Source organism: Wasmannia auropunctata, unplaced genomic scaffold (assembly GCF_000956235.1).
Source record: "Wasmannia auropunctata unplaced genomic scaffold, wasmannia.A_1.0 LD336076.1, whole genome shotgun sequence".
NCBI lineage: Eukaryota > Metazoa > Arthropoda > Insecta > Hymenoptera > Formicidae > Wasmannia > Wasmannia auropunctata.
Genome location: NW_012026814.1, coordinates 1,816,904 through 1,840,751, shown reverse-complemented (window position 1 = coordinate 1,840,751; position 23,848 = coordinate 1,816,904). Strand labels below are relative to the sequence as shown.

Sequence of the window (23,848 nt, the reverse complement as noted above, 5' to 3'; positions counted from 1 at the left end):
ATATATTTCCACAACAATGAACAAAGGTGTCTTAGAGTCCAGATTATGGAAATAAAAATTGTTGAGAAGTTGCAAGAATGCAGAAGAAACTGAAAAAAAGTAGGAATAGAGCTTTGAACATAAAATAGATAAGCAAATAAGTAAAAGAGAATTGAAGAAGTCGTTGTTTTCTAGCTACTTGATATTTTCATTTTTCAGTTATTCCTTGGTCTGCATTTTCGCAAATTCTATCAAAAATTTTTTGAGAGATTTATTCGTTTGTTAGAATATAATCATAAATTCTCTTTTTCCTATAATGAAGAAATTTATGAGAAAATTCAATGTAATACAAGTTAGAAAAAATCATTTAAGAATTAATAGATATATTAATAACGCAAAAGTTTTTTCCAGTTTAATTTTTGGATTTTAGCCGCTAAGTTTTGTTACGAATTTAGGAATGCGTACGAATATCGAAAAGCGAAATAATGTTTGTATATATTATTTCAGCAATGAGTGCTTTAATAGAAATATGTTTGGCGGCTTGGTAAATTGATTTCTAATCCTCCTAATTCCGAATCAGGCTCCTTCTAGAACTTAGAGAATACTTATAGAGTAGTTTGTCCTTGTGTGAATTATTTGCAAAGTTTTCCGAGCTTTCGTTGATTTTTAGGATGGCTTTTAAATTCTAAGGGGCGCATCAAGCTTCCGGAAAGAGCAAATTTCCGATTTTCTTGTGGCGAAGAGATATCCGTCTAAGATAATCAGAATCTTTGGTTTGATTTATGAGATTTCGTAATTACATTGAGATCGTGAGTTTAATTAACTTCACGTTTCGTTTTAATTCAAACAGCTCTTTGCAAACTCGAACAGTCAAGTCTTACTTCTTTAAACGCATTGTTTCTACGCTCATATGAATGAATTGTCTTTTCTTCATTCGAAGATTAGCCGAATTTATGTGTTCACAAACGTGAAATGATCATATCTCATAAGTCAAATCGATCGTCGCCTTAGAAGTATCTATACCCGCGAGTGCTTTCATCGTTCTATCCTGATACTGCTGTTTTTGTTGAATCCTTTTCTTTTCGCGAAGCTTGAGAGATAGAGAAGGAGAGCAACGCAGTCGCGCGGCTTCCGCAATTAACTAACTTGGTCCTTCTGTTTCCAGCTTACCGGAAGATGTACATGGGCGATCAGGTTCTCGGCTACACTTGCACTATGTGCAGCAAGTTCTACAAGATGTGGAGTAACTATCTGAAACACAAGTGCGAACCGCCGCAATTCAAGTGTCCGCTCTGCCCGTTCGCCGCCTTCAAGGCCTTCATCCTGCACGCTCATCAGGCGGAGCAGCACTTTAAAGTCACTTCGCCGAACACTTAAAAACGATCTATCGCGATCCGGGGAGGAATTGTCAAATTGCCTTAGTCGTCGTTACGAGATTCTTCGTGGCATATGTGTGCCATATATACTGCCGTGACTGTCAAAACCGTTCGACTATCAAACTCCGTGAATTTTTGGCGGCTCCGAAACGCAAGGATCTATGAGCGACTCACTTTCGAGACGTCGACGACCGTTTTTTCTACGTAGTCCCGATTAGAAATCCCGACAAAGAATCCCGTTCTCTCCGAAGAATATATATTTTTCCTAAACTCACCGCAATGGTCGATGAGGTAGTTCTCGAGTCGTTATCATATAGGACATAGTTCGACATATTGCATTAGTTAGTAATCAGCGATCGGCGCATTTTATAAAACGAAATCAGATCTCACGGATGGACGGTGCGGACAAATTTATAAGTGAAGAATAGAAATAAAAGAAATCATCATTTGTAGTATATCTTTCTTCATCCTAACACTTTATTGTGTAATTATATATCGCGGTAACGCCACCGAGATATGCAGAAATATAATATGATATAGTTTGTATTCCAGTGTAACGATTAGCGTAGTCCAATACGGTGAACCGTAAAGGAAAGAAGACTGAATGACAATAATAAGATTTAGGAGATGCGTCATCTCACATCCGTATCATGCTTTGAAATATTATTGAATTCTTTATTGCTTCGAATCACGCATCTTTTCCTTCTTAAAGGGATGCAATATTCCGTTGCAGGAGTAGACAGTGTTCGCCTCGAGGGCCGAACATTGGAAGGAACAAAGTATACTATAAATGAATATTTTGTCCACCGAGGATCAGTACTGAGATCTGATGGTAGATATTGCCAACTGTAAACTATCAATTCTCTTTCACACGCTGCGTACATCAGTCTCAAAATTTTATCCCAGCACGAGGTGTCGTGCCGGCCGCTTTACGCAAACACGAATCCTGAAGATACCGTATAATCCGTAGTATTTATAAATGCATGTATTTTCATAATACCAACAATAAAGTGTCAGAAAAGCATCGAAAGCGTAACGATAGTCTCGTTCTCATTGTTAGTTAGCAAGCCAATGTGATACATTAAGTATGGCGATCTCCCTTTTCCACTTAAATTATTTGGCGAAAAAATGAAACGTTTGATCTTGAAGTTTTACTTAATAACAGTATAAACTTTATTTTAATAAGATAAATCTTTTCTCTACTAAAGATACTTTTAATTATGTTTTCCACAAAATCTTAGAATTGATTTCTATTAATGTAAAATTTATGTTCATCGTCGATGTTATTTTCAGAACCGACGCCCCTGTTGTGCTCTCCTCTAAGTATAATCTTTCGCGGCGCTACTAACAGATAATTGAGTGCGCTCTCTGTTCCAGATCGCCCGAAGGATTCGGCAGGATCGCAAGATCTTAGCGAGCTACCCGGTACGGCGTAGAAAAAAAATCGGATATGTACCGCGCACGCAGAATGCTAATGTCGATGCTAAACGCTTTTGTCGGGGCGAGAGCATTGTTGATTGTCGTTGAGAGTGCGTCGAGAGACGATTATTCAAGACGGCTTTCTTCCTTCCGTTTCAGGTTTCCACACGTGCTGCGAATGCCAGAAAACGTACAAGTCGCGGATGGCCCTGAACCGGCACGTGCGAGAGGAATGCGGCAGAATCTTGTATACCTGTCCGTACTGTCGCAACATCATGCCAATGAAGTTCAATCTGTTGAATCACCTGAAGAAGGAGCACGGTTGCTAAGATTTAACTCGAGTGAACTCTCGGCGAAGAAACGATTTCTCTTATCCGCTTCTCACGATATCGATTAACGCTGCTTCTCTACGAACAGACGAAAAAAAAACTCTTTTCAAGTCCGACGGTCCTCGCCGGAACACTTGCGACACTTGTTTGCAGTACAACAGTTGTGAACGATTGAGAGTTAACATTTGTGTTCTTTCGACTTACTGCGTTTTACGGTTACGATGTTAAAAATGAATTCGAGAGATATTCGATACTCTGTGCCGCGAAAGTCCATATATTGTGCAGCACCTTTTGCTATATGTGAAACAAGTTTATCATTGACGTGAATACGCAACGTTAATAGATTATACTGTTAAATAATTGTCTAAGGCAAAAGTATCGTTAAGTCATATCTTTTGATGATAGAATATTGTAGAAATTATAATACACGTCTTTCTGAAGTATGGAATGTTAATATACTACTTATATTTATAATTGATTTTGCTGACATGTGTTCTCTTTCTATTCTCCATTAAGTTTTTTTTTTTCATTAATACGAGAGTAACTTCTTATGACAGGCTCTTATTTTTACAGACTAATAAAATTCCGCGAATGATTATCAATGTTTTATTCAATCAACACGAAATATCATTTTCTGTAAAATTTATAAGGCACTTGTAGAATTTAATAACTCTGTACTTGTTTTCAATATCATCCAGATTGGGCATTAAAGCGAGCGATATGAGACTCTTAGGAAGTTACAGATTTTCAATTAACAAAAATAAGTGTTTTGGTATTTGGCATTTTCATGAAAAAGACAAAAAACATCGAAACGAGAACTACTTTGCATACGCAAGAATTACAAGAGATCTGTTAGTTAAATAGCGTACGAATAACCGTCCACAGTGACAAAGTATTCAAGGATGGAGTAATTGTGTCAAGATTATTAATAAGGGAATACTAATGAGTGCATGAGAGAGAGAGTTCGATTATGTTTATCGCAAGTTTATATTTCGCTTTGTCATTTGTTTCGTGCTTATTCTGTCTTCGTCTTTAACAATTACATAACCCGGTCTGCGCCGATAGGAATGGCTGGACTATTTGCAAGAAGAATATGAAGAAAGTACACGTAAAAATAGATAGAAGGTGCGTAGATCCAGGCTTTCCGTGTGCGCTCTTCTCCCCCAGTGTTTACGAGACAAACATTAACATACGGGTAACAATGAGAGGATTGGTCGTTGATATTCGACTTTTAGCTATTTGAAATTTTGATCCATCTCCTCTAAAATTCTGAATATAATTAAAACTGAATGTTAATAAAATTCTGCCATAAATATTGGTCCAAATAAAACAAATATCTATAGGGATAATATCTGTGATACATAATTTCTATTGAATTTTATATTCATAATTGAATTTATATTGCATTGTTGTGTTTAATAAAAAAAATCAAGTGCGACAAGTTTATATTCAATATTTTATAAATTATCAGATTTTATTTTTAATAATAATCGTGACAAAAATATGATCGTAAAAAAATATAATTGACTTGTTTTCTGTAAGTCCGTAAAAATAACTCGTGAAAAAATAGCCTGGCGAATATCAGGGACTGAATCGAAATGAAGAGCCAATCTAAACAATTTGTATTAACCCGGATATGTAATTTTCTTTGCAGACTATCTCCCTGGGAATCAGACCAACTGCACAGACCTGCACATCTGCAGAAAATGCGGGAACATGTACGTGTATTACAGCTCGTTGACGAGACACATGCGGGAGGAATGCGGAAAAGCGCCGAAATATCAATGCCTTTATTGCCCAAAGAGATCGAAGTTACATTGCAACCTGTTGAAGCACATGCGAACGAAGCACGGCTTTGAGCAGGGCTGAGAGCTCCGGAAATGGACGGTGGGAGTGATGGTGGCACCGGAGGGCGGCAGGACGGGGACGAGACCAAAGTTGAATTCTAAATATACGAGATTGATAACAATTTTTCTACGATCGTCCAGTAATTTTACCAAGCGTGAAACACAAGTTGAAAAGATGACAATTCTACGAAAGTTACGTTCGCATGTCGAGCGCTCTTTTGTATCAACCCCTTTGGCATAATTTTTCGTAAGAACGCGGATTGTAAAATAGTGTAAATTTCTGTGTGACTGCATGCATATCGCAAATAATATCACAAATGCCTTTGTAAATAAATATTTATTCACTCCGATTTGTATAAAACCGATATTATTTACTTAAGCTTCGAGAAACTTAATTTTGTTTCACACATTTAACTAAAGTGCCAAATGGTTTGTAAAAAAAATATGGATAATTATATAAATTATATAAATTATATAAATATGGATTATACTCTATTTTTGATCTACGAGATCTTTGCCTTTTGAGAAACGAATCAAAAACTAATTGTTATTTCTATGAAAGATAATGATTTTCTGATATATCGCTATATCAAGAATACCAAATATGTATTAATTGCCAAATTAAAGAGTTGATTGTAAGAGCAAGTTTATTGTATTATATTGTTCTTAACGGCACTAAAACGGGATTATGCATGCATAATAAAGCTAATATATTGATTATGTACACCTGTTATTATCGTTTCTATTGTTTGAACTTATCGTATTGTTAATCGTATCCAATATAATCTATACTAATGCGCCTTTAATTAAAAAAAAAAATGTATCGTTTCCTTATAGAAACAGCCGACGTCCCCAATTAAACTTGCATAATCCCACAGTGTTGTAACTGAAGTTCGAAAGTATCCGTACATTTAAAAACTGATTATTTGTTATTTGTGCACTTAGCTCTGCGACCTAAATTATTGATCTATTGGCCGGACAAAAGAGATCAAGTTATGTACACAGGAGGCACGGTGCGATGAAAATTAGAAATCGAACCGAGACCCGTTCACGTTTGCCTGAAAGACATTGATGTTCCTCGCGTGTCCTGATCGAAGTCGCTGACGAACCTACGTGTTGCTTTCTTTTTCAGAATACAACACCTGTCTGGCCTGCTCGAAGTCGTACAAATGGAAGAAGTCGCTGCACCGGCACGTGCGCGAGAGCCCGGAATGCTGGCCGATCCTCCTCACTTCCGGCAACGGCGAGTTCATTCGGCAGATCCGGTACAGGATGTTGTGCAACACCAAGAACTGAAAGGACCGAATTTGCGACCGCTGTCGATTAAGTGACCGTCTGACCGAATGTCTTTACTGTTATATTTGGAATATTTTTTATAAAAATAAATCTTATTTTATTGTGGCATTACGCCGTTGCTACATCTTACTTTTCATCTGCGAAAGCATGAAAACGGATGAGTCGTCATTTATTAATGAAACAGTATTCTTATTATTGTTCCTTTTCCCGAAGGTTTTATTAATCACAAAGAAATAATTTGATAAAACAATTTTTTAAGAATTGTGTTCTATACATATGGATACATGTATAGAATATATTCTACATGTAAAAGAAGAGAGCGTTCTTAATTTTTAACTGCTAATTATTTATACCGTATTTATTATTTAATCTTGACCGACGATCTAAATTCGAAAGTGTGTCATTAATTTATTAATTTTTTTTTCGTTCATGCTATTCATTGCTGTATACGCACAATAACGCATAAAACTATGGAGATAATTTAAATTATGACATTTCATTTTCTTCAGGGCTAGTGCGATTTTATGTTAAAAAAAAACCACGTAGTTTATGTTTCCCAATCCTGAAATGTTATACATATAGAAAAATATGTATAATATTCCTGTATTCCTGTTATGTTTATATAAGGTGATATACCTGTCCTAATGGACACGTTTAATATATATTTAATCGTATCCCTTAGGATAATAGTAAATACATATTAATGCCTCAGCCTTTCTAACATGTTTAATGGCGAAATTAAATCCTAATTCTCTTTAATTGAAAAGTCTTTTTACAGCAAGATAGACAACCGTGAAAACAAACTGAAAAGAAAGAAAAAACGCTACATCTCCTGTACGCTATCTTCGTCATTCCCCCGACAAGACGTTATTATTGACACGACAGTTTTTCACAAATTGCTCGCCGAGCCTGAATCTTGAAAACGCTTGGAAAATTATTAACATTGACATAATGATTCCTTCAGTGCATCTCCTCTCCTATTCTAAATCTTTGATTCGGCAGGAGCTGACTCAACCAGCGGAAACTCAGCTAATCGAAGGCCAATACGCACTCCGCACTCCGCACTACGCACTATCGAACGCCGCTCACAGATTGTCAGAACAAGCACTAACATGCCGTCTGTGACCCTCTGTTTCAGGTCAAGCCGTCGGGCCCGCCATCCCTCTCAGGAAGCCCTTTCCCTGCACGCACTGCGAACGCAGCTACAAGAATAAGAGCTCGCTGAATCGCCACATGCAGTACGAGTGCGGCAGGAATGTGAAATTTATATGCCCGATCTGCCAAACAAGAGTGTTAACGAAGAGAAGCCTGCCCAAGCACATGCGCGTCATACACGGGATTTGAACGAGTTATAGAGAGATAGAAAGAGACAATACAGAGAAAGAGAGAGATTTTCTTTCGTTGAGAAATATTCGTTCGTTGAGCATCGATAGATTGAGTTTAGTTGCGTTTTATTTGTCGACGCAAACAAGTTAAATAAATAGATTGCATTTATATCTTTGTTATTTCATCACATCTCGTCTTTTCACGGGTACTCCAAAATTTATGTATAATATATGTATAGTTGTCGATATATACTTTTTCTTATGCATACATATACGAATGTATACGTGTATGAACATTATATATCACATTGTATTATATAAATCTTCGAGATCACATGTACATTTAAAAAAAAAAACAATCGTTTCTTCTTTCGATTTTGACTTGGTGGTTCACAACGCGGGGTCGTTCTACGTCGTCGCATCTTGTTTTTTGGGTATCTTGTTTGGAGGGTTGGGGAAACTGGTGTCTTCTCACTCGAGGTGGAAAGGCTGGAGCATGAGGAGGGGCTGTTCGTAATTCGCGAGAGAAAAATCTGCCGTTTGGTTAACATCACGTCGTTACTTTCGTCGTGAATATCGCTTGTATATGCAATATATGTTTCCGTGAATCGTGAAAGAGTACCGTTCGTGAATTAAAATGTAGTGATTTTGAAGCCTCCTCTTGTCCATCATTCCCGCCTCGCGCAGTTTATTTCACGCCTCTTCACACAGCCACGTATCCTTGGCGAAATTTGATCCTGGGCGCACTTATCTTCGGGCTATTGGCTGATACATTGTGTGTTGGGTTGGTTATGGGTTTAATCTCACTGATCTCTGCCAGTCGCATACATCTTGAAAAACATCTTTGTCCCCCCCCCCCTTTCTTCTTTCCTTGTCTTCCCTTATTCATTTCGTGCGTTTTTGTCGTCGTCCAAACGTGAAATCGTTATCCACGGCTATTTTTACGGTTTTCGAGTCAGATCATGCCCGACTCGTGACAAAACTATTTTACGAAAAAGATGGTTCAAAAGAAGACGTGTTTATATACACATTAAGCCTTTAACAGAAGAGATTTAACAATTTTAATAGAACAGCGGAATAATTTTGCTACGTCGTCACAGGCATGATCTTGACTGAAGCGAACGACGATAATAACGGCGAACTCGGCACGCGGAATCGGCGGAAGCGTCACCACGGAAGCGTTAATTCCTCGTGCGAACACATTTCCCCACATTTCCCCCGATGCCGCGTGGCGCTGCGAGGACCGTCTCCGTAACGGTGCGAGACCGAGCGGGCGAGCGAGCCAGCACAAGCTAACTGTATTTTTTTCCCTCAAAGATTTAATCTCGTTACCACCTTCGCGCCTCCGCCGGCGCTGGGTCCCTGTTGCAGGCATGGGCGCGCTGCTGACCCTGCTGCGTTCCGACCCGAAGAAGCAGCCGTCGACGAAGAAGGGCTACCGTGCGTCCGCGCCGACGATGACGACGCGGGCCAACATCGCCATGGCGAACAGACGTGCCAGCAACAGCAACATCGCCGGCGGCGACAACAGCTACGACGACAGCAGCGGCGGCGGCGGCGGCGGCGGCGGCGGTGGCGGTGGCGGTGGCGGCGACAGCAGCGGCGGCCGCGCCGCGTCCGCCCGCGAGGTCGTATTTCCGGATTCGTTCGAGGTGCTGCCGCAGCCGCACGACCTCAGCGTCGTCTTCATGACCGGCGTGTCGCACGAGCAGCAGCGGAAGTTCCGCTGCCGTTTCTGCGGCAAGGGCTATCGCTGGAAGAGCACGATGCGTCGCCACGAGATGGTCGAGTGCGGCGGTAAGCCGCCGGCCTTCCAGTGCCCGCAGTGCCCGTACAAAGCGCGACAACGTGGTAATCTGACCGTACATTTTAAGCGGCATCATCAAAAGATGGGCTACGACGAAGGCTCCTCGGCGTCTTAAGCATTCTCATTGCAGGGCAGGGGGGGGGAGGGGGAGGGAAGGATACTTCCCGAGTATTGAACAAATGTGCGAGGTCCAGGCCCTTCGAGGGATCTTGAAAGTCCCTCGAGTTCGCGGCTTTTCTCTTTGACCCTCTTTTAGCCGATTCCAACTCTATGATGAACGGCGTTGCGATTTAAAGATCACACGAACTTTATCGATGGATATCTCGCACGAGATATACAATTAATGTTTCTTCGATAATTTCGACTTGAGAAGCAATTTGCAAAATTAAACTTCTAAACTGTAATAAATTCTGAGGTTAATCGGATACTTACAATTAATTTAAATACTCATTTTGGCTTCTGACTTGTGATTTTAAGAGAAAACAGCACAATAGTGTACTGTTGTTGAACAATAAAGAGAAATAGATCAATCGTTTTGTGCGATGAAATATGTATCGCATTCAGCATATTTTTAGTCATTTTTTGTGAATCTTATTTTGAAATGAAATGGTTTGATTAAAACCTTTTTAATCGAGAATTTTTTTCTATCATATTTTAATTCTAACATTATTCAATTGGACTGTTATCCGTACAGAGGGTTAAAGTTACAAAGCTGCATATATTAAATCCGATCCAATACGTTAAAATGTTCACTTTTTCATATTTTTTTACAGAATTTAATAACATATATGTTACAACATATTGACTCATGTTATAGATCTGCTAATGTTTAAAGCTACTACTGTAAAATGAGAGATTTAAGACACATCATGTTTTCTAATATTTGCGGGAACATATACAAATTATTCAATAAGCCTCGCGGAAACAATTCCGAAAATTGTGCAAAAAAAGTCCGAACAAATATTTTTTGGAATTATCAGTTTTTTAAAGCGTTATACTTTTTTTTTAATCGCACCTAAGAGGATTCAGCAATTTTTCGTTTACCTCATCACATAAGATTTTTACGTGAATTTACATGGTACACACATTTACAAACACCCGTCTACTTTTTCTACTTCTTATTCTTAATCTCTTAATCTACTTCTTATTTAACGCCGCGCTTAGCGCGAACGTGGCCGATTTTGAATCTTAACGTTTTGTTAAATAACTTTTTTGTAAGATAAGAAACGGACAGCTACGACTCTGAATACGTTCAGAAACGCACGGGCCAAAGCGTTTCAATTTATTTGTAAGATATTGGGTTACTTAAGGAATTTAGAAGAGCATTGTATTGGTTTAATTTTACTTGCTGGGGGTTGGTGATATAAATTTTAAGTTAATAACTCGCGTAACTCTGCTGCTTTGATTTGTAAGCCCACGTGATCACATTTTTACTGTGCACGGCGTGAATAATTTGTCATCTAAAATCTATCGCTACGCTATAGTATCGTCGCAGTTGTTTTGCACAAGACTTATAGTGAGAGGAAAAAAAATGATAGTATTAATTTCTTATCTATTTATTAAGATTTGCGTAAGAATACGTTATGCGTAATTCTTAACATATATTTTTAAAAGAACCTTTTGAAGAAAAGCACATTTAGGGTTCCTATTTATTTTATTCTTTATAAATATATTCTAGAAAATTATATATCATTTATATACTATATACATACATATATAATATATATTATCATATATTTATATATCATACATAAATATATGATATATAAATAATATATATTAGAGAGACACGGATATTGGATATGTACCTATATATACTGTTTACTCTCTTAAAAACATACATAAACGTATTTCTTTACACTAATCTTGACAAATAGATAAGAATATTAGACTTATTATAATTTTATTTCGCACTATATGTCTATGCCACCAAAGAAATCGCACGACTAAGGCATTCCGAGATCTGTTTCTCAAAGATCGCGAGTACATTCCAATAGTAGCAAACTATAATATAGCTCGAAGTTAGATAATTTCATTTTTTTTGTTTCCTTTTACACACATGAAAGTACAAAGAGTATTTGTTTAATTCGGAAGCGGTTTTCTTTAAATTTCGACAGTCTTTTACATTATGATTTATCTTGACACATTTCGCGTGAAATACATGGTGAAACACGACGAGATTTGAAGAAATACAATTATGAGGAAAAGTTCACAATATAATATTAATTAAAGATACATACCGGGAACGACCCGATAATATCATCGGTGAAACTTAGACTTTTAAGACTCTATCGATCAAATGTACCGCGTCTCGTTAGTATTTTTTGCATACCACGAGGTATGTAGATCTAAAAACGATTTTACTTGATAATACCATCTTTGTTAAGCACCGAAAAAAAATCAAAACTTTTCGATCTGTTTTTCATAATATAACTATCATCCGACATCCCTGATTCTACTCTCTAAAAGTGGATCAGTGAAATCATCACTAATTGTCAGTGTATATTATTATTCCAGTGGCATACTTAGAACTGTGATAAACAGTGACTATTTCGATGTCGCTTTCAGTGATAATATACTAATTCAAACAGTGAATATCACTGAAAGACAGTGAATTTCACTGTCAAATAGTCAAATTCACTGTCTTTCAGTGATATTCACTGTTTAAATCAGTATATATTATCACTGAAACGACATTGAAATAGTCACTGTTTATCACAGTTCTAAGTATGTCATTGGAAAATGACACACTGACAATCAGTGATGATTCCACTGATTCACTTTTAAAGAGTATATAGGTAATTTTATTCGAATGATAAACAGAGGATTTCTGAAGTGCCTTCGACGAGAGATCGACAAATGGAGATGCAAACCGAACTTGCGCCTTCGTTACTGGTGGTGTTTGCGAAACAATCTTCAGAAGAGCGGTTACCTGAGAGCATTTAGGCGCTTATGATAGACAATAATTATCTATTATTCCGGATAATTCGCCCGTGATCGCGAATACGGACGTGAGAATTGACTTTTCGCACATTATTATATCTTACATAGCAGGGAGACTACTATTGACTCGTTGACCATTGTTAACACTTTTTTTTTTTAATAGGATGGCGTGTTGGCGATAGATTAGAAAGATTCAATTTTTACCAAAACACCTCTATATAATATATTTATGTAATGTAATGAATAATATCCAACAAACGCGAAACAGAAAGATTTACGTTATTGCGTATCCGATAAAGTACAAAGATCCATATTTCGCAATCGCTTCGTGCGTGTCTCGAGCCGGGTCCGGGTTTAAGTAAGCAAGCGCGAAAACGAATAACTTGCACTTGAACGGATGCACGAAGGACCACGCCAATAGGTCCGTCCGGCTGTAGACAGCGTAAGGAAGATTGGTAGCACAGTCAACATCGAAATCGGAGAATACGATCAACACATTGTATAATGTTAAAGATCACTTGTACGTTTATGCGAATTTACTAGCGCAGCCTACAAAGAGCTCGATCGCGCGAACAGGTTGGTCCTGCGATCCCGGATGGTTGTGTTGTCCGTCTCTTATTTAATATGTACGTTTTCTTTGTACGTGTGGCAATGGTTTCTGATATTTACATTCCACTTTCTCGCCACTTTCTGGCATTTTTACTTATTTAACTTAATATTTAATTCGCACAACCTTCCTGGACGGATCGACGGGATCGACCTGCCGGTCGCGCGGGACCATACTCATAGATTTATATAAATCTTTTCCATTTTTTATACATGTTTATACACATATACATACATATATATATAGAAATATTTATATAGGATATTCACCAAATTATTGCGATTTCTTTCATCTGCGGGCTCTTTGACACACACCTCAAAGTTAAAGTTTATCAACATCGAAGTATCTATTAATTTTTTAACGAATCATTCAAAAAACTTTGATCTTTATTCTGTGATTCAGTTTGCAGATCTGGCAAATGATAAAATCTAATATTTCCCTCAGGTAATTCAAAATTCACCGAAAGAAAAAGGAAGCTTGCCCAAGGGGCAATGAAAATTTCTCTTGGATCGGTCGGAGAATCCGCAGCTATTCGAGAGAAATGGCAACAGTTTTCGGGTGCATGTAAACAGACACGCTGAGAGAAAGAGAGATGCTAAGAAAGAGAACGAAAGTAACGTCGAGAGTCGACGCGCGTCCGGGCCACGGGTCGCACGTCAGTATTTTTGATATCAGTATTTGCGAACGCGCTCGCGTTTCTACCTGCCTGCCTGCGAGATGGTGCAGGATTATATTCGTTGCACATCTCTACCCATAGCTCTTTAACCATGATCTTCATCATGGACGCCGATCCGATTCTGGCGGAGTTTTGTCCGCCAAACGCGGAGCTGATCGGCCGAGATCGGCCTCGTTTACTCCGAGACTCTTGTTACCGAATCCTTATCGCTTAATATTTAAGTACACGTTTTATACGTTTTCTCGCCAACTTTTCCGTCTCTCTTTTTAGTCCTCGTTTAAGGTTTTTTTTAAGCGTTAACGGGCAAAAGGGGGGCTGATTGAACCAATATCGCAACGCCTTCCCCCTTCGTTGCACCTCGGTATTTAATTTAATATTTTTAGTTCTATTTTTTCTTTTTCTCTTTTCTTTATTTGGAAGGTTTATCGAGCGGAAGAATGTTTATCATATAATGGTCTTTTATATTAATATTATAACTATTATTAATATTATTAATAAAGAAATATTCTTTATTTCGGGTTATTTTTTAAAATCGAGTTGTTCATTTTTTTCACCCGAAACTCACCTCTCACTCTTTATTAGCGATAACAATTTTATATATATCACTTGTCAGCAAGTTTTTTTGATCATTGACAATTTTATTACAGAAATAAAGTCAACTACGTTAAAAATTAATTAAAAGAACTTTTCAGATCTCATCCTTAAAATGTATGAAAATTTTATAGGCTTTATAAAAAGTAAAATTAATCAATGTCAAAAATAATTTTTTTATATAAAGTATTTCTTTGCAAAGAAATCTTGTTATTATACTAATTATCTTATGCTGTTAAATAAAGTATGTATCAGAAATGAATAATATGAAATGACATTTCATATTATTCAACGTTAAAAAATACTGAAAAAATGTAAAAAATATATCGAATGAGATGTCCTCTTGTGTAGTCGTAAAGTATTAAGTACATCAATTAAATCTCTGTTTCTTGATAATTTCTATGTTTACTTTTCTAGTTCATTCATATTTACGAATTTGCAAGCTACAAGGTGTCTCCGTGTGTGACTTTCTTTCACGAGTGGCAATCAGCATTTTAATTGATATCGATCTAACCAACGAATGTGTATGCTTTCAGCGATCTACCAGCAATGCACCGATGCCCCGATGTACCCTTGCGACACCTGCGACAGGCAATATCGAAGAATCATCTCTCTGCAGCGTCACAAGAGACTCGAGTGCGGCAAGGAGGCCAAGTTCGGATGTATGATGTGCCATGCCAAGTTCAAGCACAAGCACAGTCTACTGAGGCATTACAACGTTCACATGTTCGACATGAAGAATTCGTTTGTGGGCGAGAAGAACTCCGCTTGACAGGCAAAACGACAGAGGCTCGCGAGAACTCAGTCACGGGGAGACACCAGATATTTTCGAATCGCTGAACAGTTTCGAGTTCGAAACACAGCAGAAATATAAAATTTATGCGTTAATTCCCTCGCGTGAATAACTCGAGATAGATATGATCGATGTAAAGATCTTTTAGATACTTTACATTTTTTTTATAAATCAGACAATTGTGCAACTAAACGGCAATGATAAATTTTATTTAGATGCATTATTTTAAACTAGTTGCTCGAATTTGTTGAGAGAGAGAGAGAGAGAGAGAGAGAGAGAGAGAGAGAGAGAGAGAATATGTTACTTCCGTACTTATTTTGCAGTATTTTCTAACTTTATTAGAATACAGAGTTAAACTAATAGAAACATTGTTTGTAATTAAAGATTTTTTTCTTGTTGAAATAACATAATAGTCGTGATTAAAAAATTATTACAATATATACCAAATAATAATATATAAAGTGGTTCCTAAGAATTATTAATGTCTGTTTTAAATGTTACAACAATATGAAGAGTGATGCTAACTGATAAGTGCTAATTAATTATTAATTATTATATATTTGTTGGCAATATTTTAAATACAGTCGGGAATCGAGATTCTATTGCAGCTATCGAATTTTGTAGTGCGCCATTTTACAAAAATACATACCATGTTGCAAAAATTAGATTAATCGATGTCTATTCTCTTCCAGATAAATTTCTTCCCTGATGAAAACCGCAGTTTTAGATCGATTTACCGAACTCGAAATATTGCATTAGAATGTCTGAAACAATCACTCGAAATGGGATGTCTATCATAAAATCAATCTCAAGTATAGCGCGCATATCATTTCGAGTCGATTCAATGTGATATTATAACTCACAATCATAATTAGTTTTAGCACTAGTTTTAACACTAGTAAACATTTTTTATCTTTTCTCGTCATACCTGATTTCGATGCGTTAATTTCGATCTTGTATGTAAATGTTAAGAAGAAAATTTACGAATGTTCAATGTACAATAAAGACCATAAGTCTTTGTTTTTTTACAAAATATATTTCTATGTTCCCGTTGAATTATTGTTATCTTTTTAAAGATTTTGTAGAATTAATGGAATCTGTTTAGCAAACTGCCTTTATTTCATTAAAGTTTTCTGCATTACTTTCTCAGAGTACATTTTATTTCATTTTTATTGAAAGTTTTCAACGACGTTAATATTCTATTTTGTATATTTATGTATATATAAATTACTGTACAATATATGACGTGTATCGCGCACTGAAATAATTTTAGGAAATTTAGCGTTTACGAAAATTAAATTCTCAATTATAAATGAACGCTGGAACGAAACTATGCTGGAAATTGGATGAAAAATTTAGGAACGAATGATCATAATTAATTTGAACTGTCGCTACAATTTTACAATTTAATTTTGTAAAATGTCCGATATCTTTGTGCTATTTGAAGTTACCCATAATAATTCCTCAGTAACAATCCTCATGTTTCTTTTTCAGGGTGTTACCCGAGTTATGGTGCGTTGGACACTGCATCGACACAAACAACTGAAGTGAAATTGGCCTCTGCAGACAATTCGATTATAATCGAGGCGGTTTGGTCCGACTCAGCCAAATATACGTGCAACGAGTGTTCCTATAAGACCAATAAGAAATACACTTTGCGCAGACACATCATGAATGCACACGGAACCAAATATGCGTGCAGCAAGTGTTCCTATAAGACCGGCAAGAAATACACCTTTCGCAGACACATTATGAATACACACGGAGCCAAATATACGTGCAGCAAGTGTTTTTATAAGACCGAAAAAAGATTCAACATGAACAGACACATTATGATAAAACACATGGCAAAGCTGCGGAAGAAAGTGTAATTGCTAAACTCCGACCAATGATATTCATGATAAAATACAAGAGAAATAATCCGGGAAATAGGATGAAAAAGCACGTTGAGGACAAGAATTTTTAAAGGACATCCAAATTTAAAGGATGTCTAAATTTGTCGTAGGATTTTAATACGTCCTCATTCTAATTTCCTATTTTTATTTTTCGTTATTTATCTTTATTTTTACTGTATCTGTTTTTTACGTTCTCTTAAATTACATCTCGATGTTTTTATTTTTAGTGATCTAGTAAAAGGTGGATGATCTTTTTATTTGCAGTTAAGAATTGAATAAATTTATGGATAACAGTTTAATTGCGAGCAGAGAAGGCCAATTGTCGAATCTTTTAAGACGATATTGATCTCGACCGATCAATTCCACGTTGGGCGACAATATGATTTTCTTATTTAGTTTCTTCTACATATAATATAATATAATAAATTGTTTTTATATTTTAGTAACACGCGCGTGTAAAGTTTAATTTTAAATATTTTCATTTCTCACGAACTTTAATCTGCGGTATAAGTAGGTATTGTGTATCGAGCGTGCTATCTTATGTAGCTAATGTTATATGAGATAAATATAAGTAATTAATCTATAATCGATTATAATGGCTTATATAATCTTTATAATATTATGGTTACTTGACGAAATAAAGAATGGATGCGAGCACGAGATTTGCGAGTAGAAGTGATTTCTTAGAAATGATTCGACCAGCACATTGCCATTCCTTTATTAACAGTCGTGTTTCGTTTCTCGTGTATTTCCGCAGATTATTATCGCAGAGGCAGCTCGGCTCCTTCATCGTTCGCGAAGTTCAACTGCGAGTTCTGCGGCAAGATTTACAGGAGCTCGGGCTCACTGAAGTACCATCGGAATATGGAGTGCAGGAAGGAACCCAGCTTCGCCTGCACCTTCTGCAGCTACAGGTCTCGCAGGAAAAGCAACCTGCTCAGACATATGCAGGTGCACTATCGCTTCGTCCAGTAAGGGCGCATACAAAACACTTGACCATAATACTCTTCCCCCGGATACGACTCTATCTATTCTATTGTATATTTGAAATAAAGGTTAGACCTTGTTTCCATAACTCGCTACTTTATTTCCTCCTTCCGTCCTGCAGAGGTATAAAATTTACGGGATTTTCCTGGATTTAAACGAAAATTGCGTAAAATTTTGAACAAGACCCATCGCTCATTCACAATCGTAATATTTCATTCATGGAATTTGGTTCTGTTGCCTATATTATCAACTCTATGCCATTTACGCATCAAAATTTTATGTCATTTCAGTTATCCGCGGATGAGGGTGTCTAAAGGCAAGTAAGCTTCTTGGAGCAATTTATTCATTGCAGTCTCTCTTATAACTCAACATACAATACTCATATCTAAGAAGACAGTCGAACAGTAGTTCATCTATTTTCGGTTTTTTTCAGGTAAGCGGCTTGGTTATCACAACAAGATGATCATCATTCCGCGCCAGGATTTATGTAAACCATGCTTTAAATACGTCAAGACATCCGGCTCGCTTTCATCGCCAGGGCAAGGTGAAGAAGTTCCAGTTATAATTATCGCTTTCATAAAGGATATTTTTCGATATGTCGCTAAATTACATTCGGTAGTGCCTAACAAGAAATAGGTGACTCTACGAATTTTGAAGCAAAAAGTCGATGATTTTCGAATTAATCACTCATCTACGGATTTTGAAAACGTAAAGATTTTTTTAGAGACTGACAATAAAATTGAGGTAGGGTCAATTTGGATGCAAATATAACATATTTGTTATAAAAGTGTTCAAACACACAACATAATTTGACATATTTTAATATATGAAGTTACGTATATTAAATTTTCTGTTTATTTGAATTTTCATTCCGATTAAGCAATGCAAGTTATTAAATCAGTTAAATAACGTTATATAATTTATGTAATGTTAATTATTAACAATTAGCATTATATTATATTGTGATATATCTAATATAATATGATTATATTAGATATATTTAATTTATATGCGACACGTGATTTAATTTAAAAATGCACCCAAGGTGTAAGATACTATCGTCTAACTTATGCATTATATTTTTATGATGCAAATAATTTTGTGTAAATTGATTATATATATATGGAAAAAATGAAATTTAACAAGAAGAAATTGACAAAAACAGTATATATTATTTGTAATTTTCTGAAATATTTAAACGTAAAATTTTAGAAAATAAAAGCGAATATTAATAATTATATCTGATTTATATAAGCAGATAAGTAAAAATTATGAAATGGCTTAATTGTAGTTATTCCGAAAAAATTATGTCTAAAAATTTCTGCGACTTTTTATTATCGATTTAAAAAATATACTATAATGCTATATTAAAAGGATTATTATTCGCTAATTAAAAATAAACTGTAATAATTCCGTTTTGTTTGTATATGTATTTATTTTATGTATATAAATAACAAATTTCTTTTGGATCTTTTCTTTGGACGAGATCCCACTTACAATCATTATTCTCGAATTATTGGAATCAATGAAATGTTTGTAATTAATTTAAGATTTATTTCCTGATTATGTTTATCCTGTCATTTGTGTGAGTTAAGTTTTTTTTTTAATCCTTCCTACAATTTTTTCTTTAACGAGATTCAAAAATTCTGCAGTCACAAAATTATAATTTTTCAGAATTATGAAAATTTTTCCAAAATTAACAGTATTTACAACTAATTTTCAGATCCGCTTCCGAATTCGGTTTATATTCAATTATATACATTAAGACTATACCCCACAGATTTCTCGCTAACAATATTCCAGGAGTTATCGAGGATGAGCACGAGTCGCACGTTTGATTTCGGCGACACGGAGCCTCACGTAGGACAGGTGGAACCGATCTAAAGCTATTTTTTCTCCCGTTTGCAGGTACGGCGAAGGAGAATAGGGGCATGATCAATCTATCGGAGGACGAATCTATGGATTTGCCGCTACAAATGGCGATGCCGTTCGCCGAGCTGAAAATACCGCAAGCTTGGCATTACGTCAACAAACCGCAGGGTCGATTCACCTGCAGCAAATGCAGTCGTTCGTACAGGCGGAAGGACTCGCTGCAACGCCATGTGCAGTGGGAGTGCGGCAAGGAGCCGCAGTTTGTGTGCCCATATTGTCCGCAACGTTGCAAGCGCAAAGCACACTGGCAGCGTCATATACGTCGCCAGCACAAGGATAAAGCGGATATGGAGAGGTACCTAGGCTCCAGCACGTCGAGAATAGAGATCGATTGATCTCGGCCGACTCGATGCCGGAGCAAAGGGTGATTTCTCTCAAATGTAAAATCGCGCGATAAGAATCCGAGGACTGTACCACTCGGTATCCGGCAAAGAAAAATTGAAGAAAGTTTTTGATGCATGCGTGATATTTTTTTAGTGACTTTTTTTTAATTGCAGATTACGAAGATATTCTTGATAAAAATTTACCAGAATGTTACCAGATATATTTAATAATTATCGTTCAAACATTTGAGAACATTTTGCGAGATGAAAGATAAATCAAAATCTCATCAAAAGTAATTCTACATATAGTAGTCTGAAAAATCTTTTCTATCGATAAAGAATCTTCATCTTAAATAACAAATCTTGTGGAATTTAAGTATTGAAGTAAATATTTTATGGTTTTTTTTATTTTTTTTCCTGAAGATATACTAAATATTATTTGTCTTTATATTTCTTTTTTTATCTGTACATAAACTCGTCATAAATGAGAAACTTAAATACACACACACACACACACACACATTCTTTTTTTACACATACACACACATTAGAAGTTACAATTAAAACGAGTTTTATGTACAGAACGTATGTTTTGCTAAATTCATTACAATTTTGCACCCAAAAATGATTTAATTGATTATATTAATGAGTGGTGTTTATTTAATGTGTGTTTTATTTCTTAATTCGTAAAATTTGATTGATAATATAATAGATTAATCAATTTAACGAGCCAGAGTGTTTTTTTGTGTTTTAAGCAAAGTGCCTTTGACGTGAAGTATTCAGTTATTAAAATAATAAGTGCCAGTAGAGAAAGATTTCTCTTACGTCGATGAGAAAAATGCTGTGTTTTTACATTAATCCAATTAATTCTGTGTTAGGGGATTAGTTTTAAATCGTTAGTTTGTAAGTACCGTGACTAATATTTTTCTACATTAATCCAAAACACGTAATAAGTGAACTTAAGACTGAATTGTTGCATTTCGCAACAAGCGTAAATACACACGCCGCTATTATTAATTCGATTATCGACTGATCATGTATTTTTGAATGAGATATTGTATTCGAAATCTATCCTGTGTGTTTAAAGAAAATAAATTTGTATCATCGAGCTATCCCGTAACTCATCTTATTGTCAGCCAGTGATTATCTCGTTTCCATAAATAATCAATTTACGCATTCGAAGAATTGTGTTCTACAGCGAATTTAATTATCGTTCACTTCGTAATTCCAGCTTGTAAAATCGACATATTGCGTTTCGAAAGGTTATTTATTACCCAACTTTACCCTTACAGCTTTCAATCATACGCTATTACATCGTATTTTATAATATATATCCTAGGTTAATTAGCGATATAAAAATTTATACACCTATGATTAAATTAAAAAAAAAAAACAATAACTCCCTCAAAGTAAATTTACCTTTAAATTTTCTGTTACAAGCGAAATAGTTGAAATACGATCATGGATTATCTTATCAGTCGACGACTGAATCGAGAGTTTAGCATTCATAGGAATAATCAAAAATAAAGAATTATGCGAGCAAGTTATAAATAAATCATGAAAAAATTAAACAAATTTCAATAGTAACCGCTATACGAGAATTTCTCCTCTGTAAATAATTGATCTTTTTGCATATCTTCGGTTGGTTCAAGCATCATTGCGAGAGCTACTTAAGCAATTGAGTACACCCTTGGCATCTCTTATCTCTTTCTCCTGCCTTCTCCACCTGTACGATATCAGGGGAGTAGCATGCGCACTAACCTTTCTCGAGTCTTGTATATAGAAATGCCACTTATCGAACTTTCATCGCTTGCGCATCGAAAGGAACATTCACCGTTCGGCTGGCACCATTTGGAGTTCTGACGAAAAAAACAAAATCTTACAGAACTGCCTAAACGAACTGTTGGTCTCGGATCTGTGAATGTTACTTTCGTAACATGCAGTTACCGCTCCTTCCTCGTATGCGAAGCTCATAACTAGCTGCTTGGGGCTCGAAAGTATAGGGATACGAAGGACACGCATTTTTTTTTCCTCTATCCTCCTTGACGAGTGATCAGCGCCGGTCGTTGCCATCGATGCACCTGCGATCGAGGATGGGCCGCGAGGCTCGCAAGGATCCAGCGATCCTTGGAGCGTGGCTCTTCTTCGAAATGGCTTTCTTTCTAGGATACATCGAGGAGGTGCCCCCCCTCCGCTCCCGACAACAACCTCGATCTCTATCTACTCCCCTCTGAACTATTTCTTAAATACATGAACGAGGGTCCGTCCGAGGAGAGAACGAGGGAAAAGAGAAGAGGCGGGTGTGGAGTGTACGAGGTCGCGAAGAGGCACGTCGGAGGGTACCAAATCAGCGAGCCGTCGACATCGATCTATAAAGCCCCGTCCCCTAGCCGCTAAGCTCTAATTCTTAAGTCGAAAGCCGGGGAACGACGAACCGGGTACTGTCGGTCGCGTTTCCCACACCCGAACGCTTGGCAACGCAATAAAGATTTTGCCTCAACCGCGTTCGCGCGGGACACATACTAATAAAGCCGGGGGTCTTGTGTTCCAGCCGAGGACTTGAGCATCACCGGTCTCAAATGGGCGGCGGCCTGGCAACGATGGAGCGTGCCGTCGATCATGTGGCGGTCCGGGGCTGGCTTGGGCAAGGGCCTGGGCTCCGGCTCGTCTAATCCGGAGGGTTTCAATTGTCCGGCCTGCGGCAGGGTCTACAAGCTGAAGAGTAGCCTGAGAAACCATCAGAAGTGGGAGTGCGGCAAGGAGCCCCAGTTTCAATGTCCTCATTGCGTCTACAAGGCGAAGCAGAAGATGCATATCGCGCGGCATATGGAGCGAATGCACAAGGAGAAGATTTACAAGCAAGAACTCGTGTAAGGTGACGAGGAGGGGGGGGAGGGGGGAAGAGAGGGAGAGAGAGTGGATGACCAATGCTCGTCGTCGGCGTCGTTTATGGGCGCGATCGCGCGCGGGAGAGACCACGGGAGGAACGAAGAGGAAGAACGGAAGAAGTGATACGCGCGAAGAAGGGAAGACGCGTCTCTCTCGCGCACGATCGACGCCCGGCATATACGACTTCGAAGAGAGCGAAATTGGGAAGGGGATTAAGAAGAAGGAACTTGGGAAGGATTTGAAGTTGGTGTACAATAACGTTGAGATGAGAACGGTAATTGATTTTTAAAGACGACAGTGAGCGTCGAGACTTCTGCTTCTCGGGAGAGGGGACCGCCCACCCCCTCATCTCGATCTTGGATTCATATTTTTTTTATCCTTTTTTAAGGTTTATTATTATGTGAATCACATAATTGATTGATTAATTAATTAATTAATTATTATTTTTACGTAACGAGATATATGCCGCGTGTAAACAAGAGAACGCGTCGATTTCCCGCCCGGGGCGCACCTCGTATGGCCCAGGAACTTCAGCCTCGAGCCCGTCGAGACGGGAAATGTTTGTTCATCGGTTCGTGCCCGACGGATCGCTTGCTCATCACGTCGTTTTTTTATGCTTGAACCGCGATATTGACGTGATGAAATCACGAGAACGGAATTCGCTTTCAGGCGCGATTTCGTTCTCGATGACATCTAAGGTAGTGAAGCGATCTCGTGGCAAACGCGGGCTCGAGGCGTAATTAGATCGTTAGAGAGAATTTTTTTTCAACGTATTTCTTCTTTTCTTCCGAGGGCCCGCTCCGGGTCGGACTGAGACCGTCCGGTAAACCGGAG

At 37.3% G+C, this 23,848-nt stretch overlaps 2 protein-coding genes across 2 annotated transcripts; both read left to right on the top strand.

Moving 5' to 3' along the window:
* Nucleotides 1-8,944: 8,944 nt before the first annotated feature.
* LOC105449492 (zinc finger protein 524) lies at nt 8,945-9,493 on the top strand. The gene is made up of 2 exons (XM_011688747.1): nt 8,945-9,101; nt 9,144-9,493. Exons 1-2 carry the CDS (start codon nt 8,945-8,947, stop codon nt 9,491-9,493), a joined length of 507 nt encoding a protein of 168 aa, XP_011687049.1.
* A 4,202-nt stretch (nt 9,494-13,695) lies between these two features.
* Nucleotides 13,696-20,137, top strand: LOC105449491 (zinc finger protein ZFAT-like). The gene is made up of 6 exons (XM_011688746.1): nt 13,696-13,777; nt 14,732-14,947; nt 16,483-16,855; nt 17,641-17,834; nt 18,304-18,414; nt 19,779-20,137. Exons 1-6 carry the CDS (start codon nt 13,696-13,698, stop codon nt 20,135-20,137), a joined length of 1,335 nt encoding a protein of 444 aa, XP_011687048.1.
* The last annotated feature ends 3,711 nt before the right edge of the window (nt 20,138-23,848 follow it).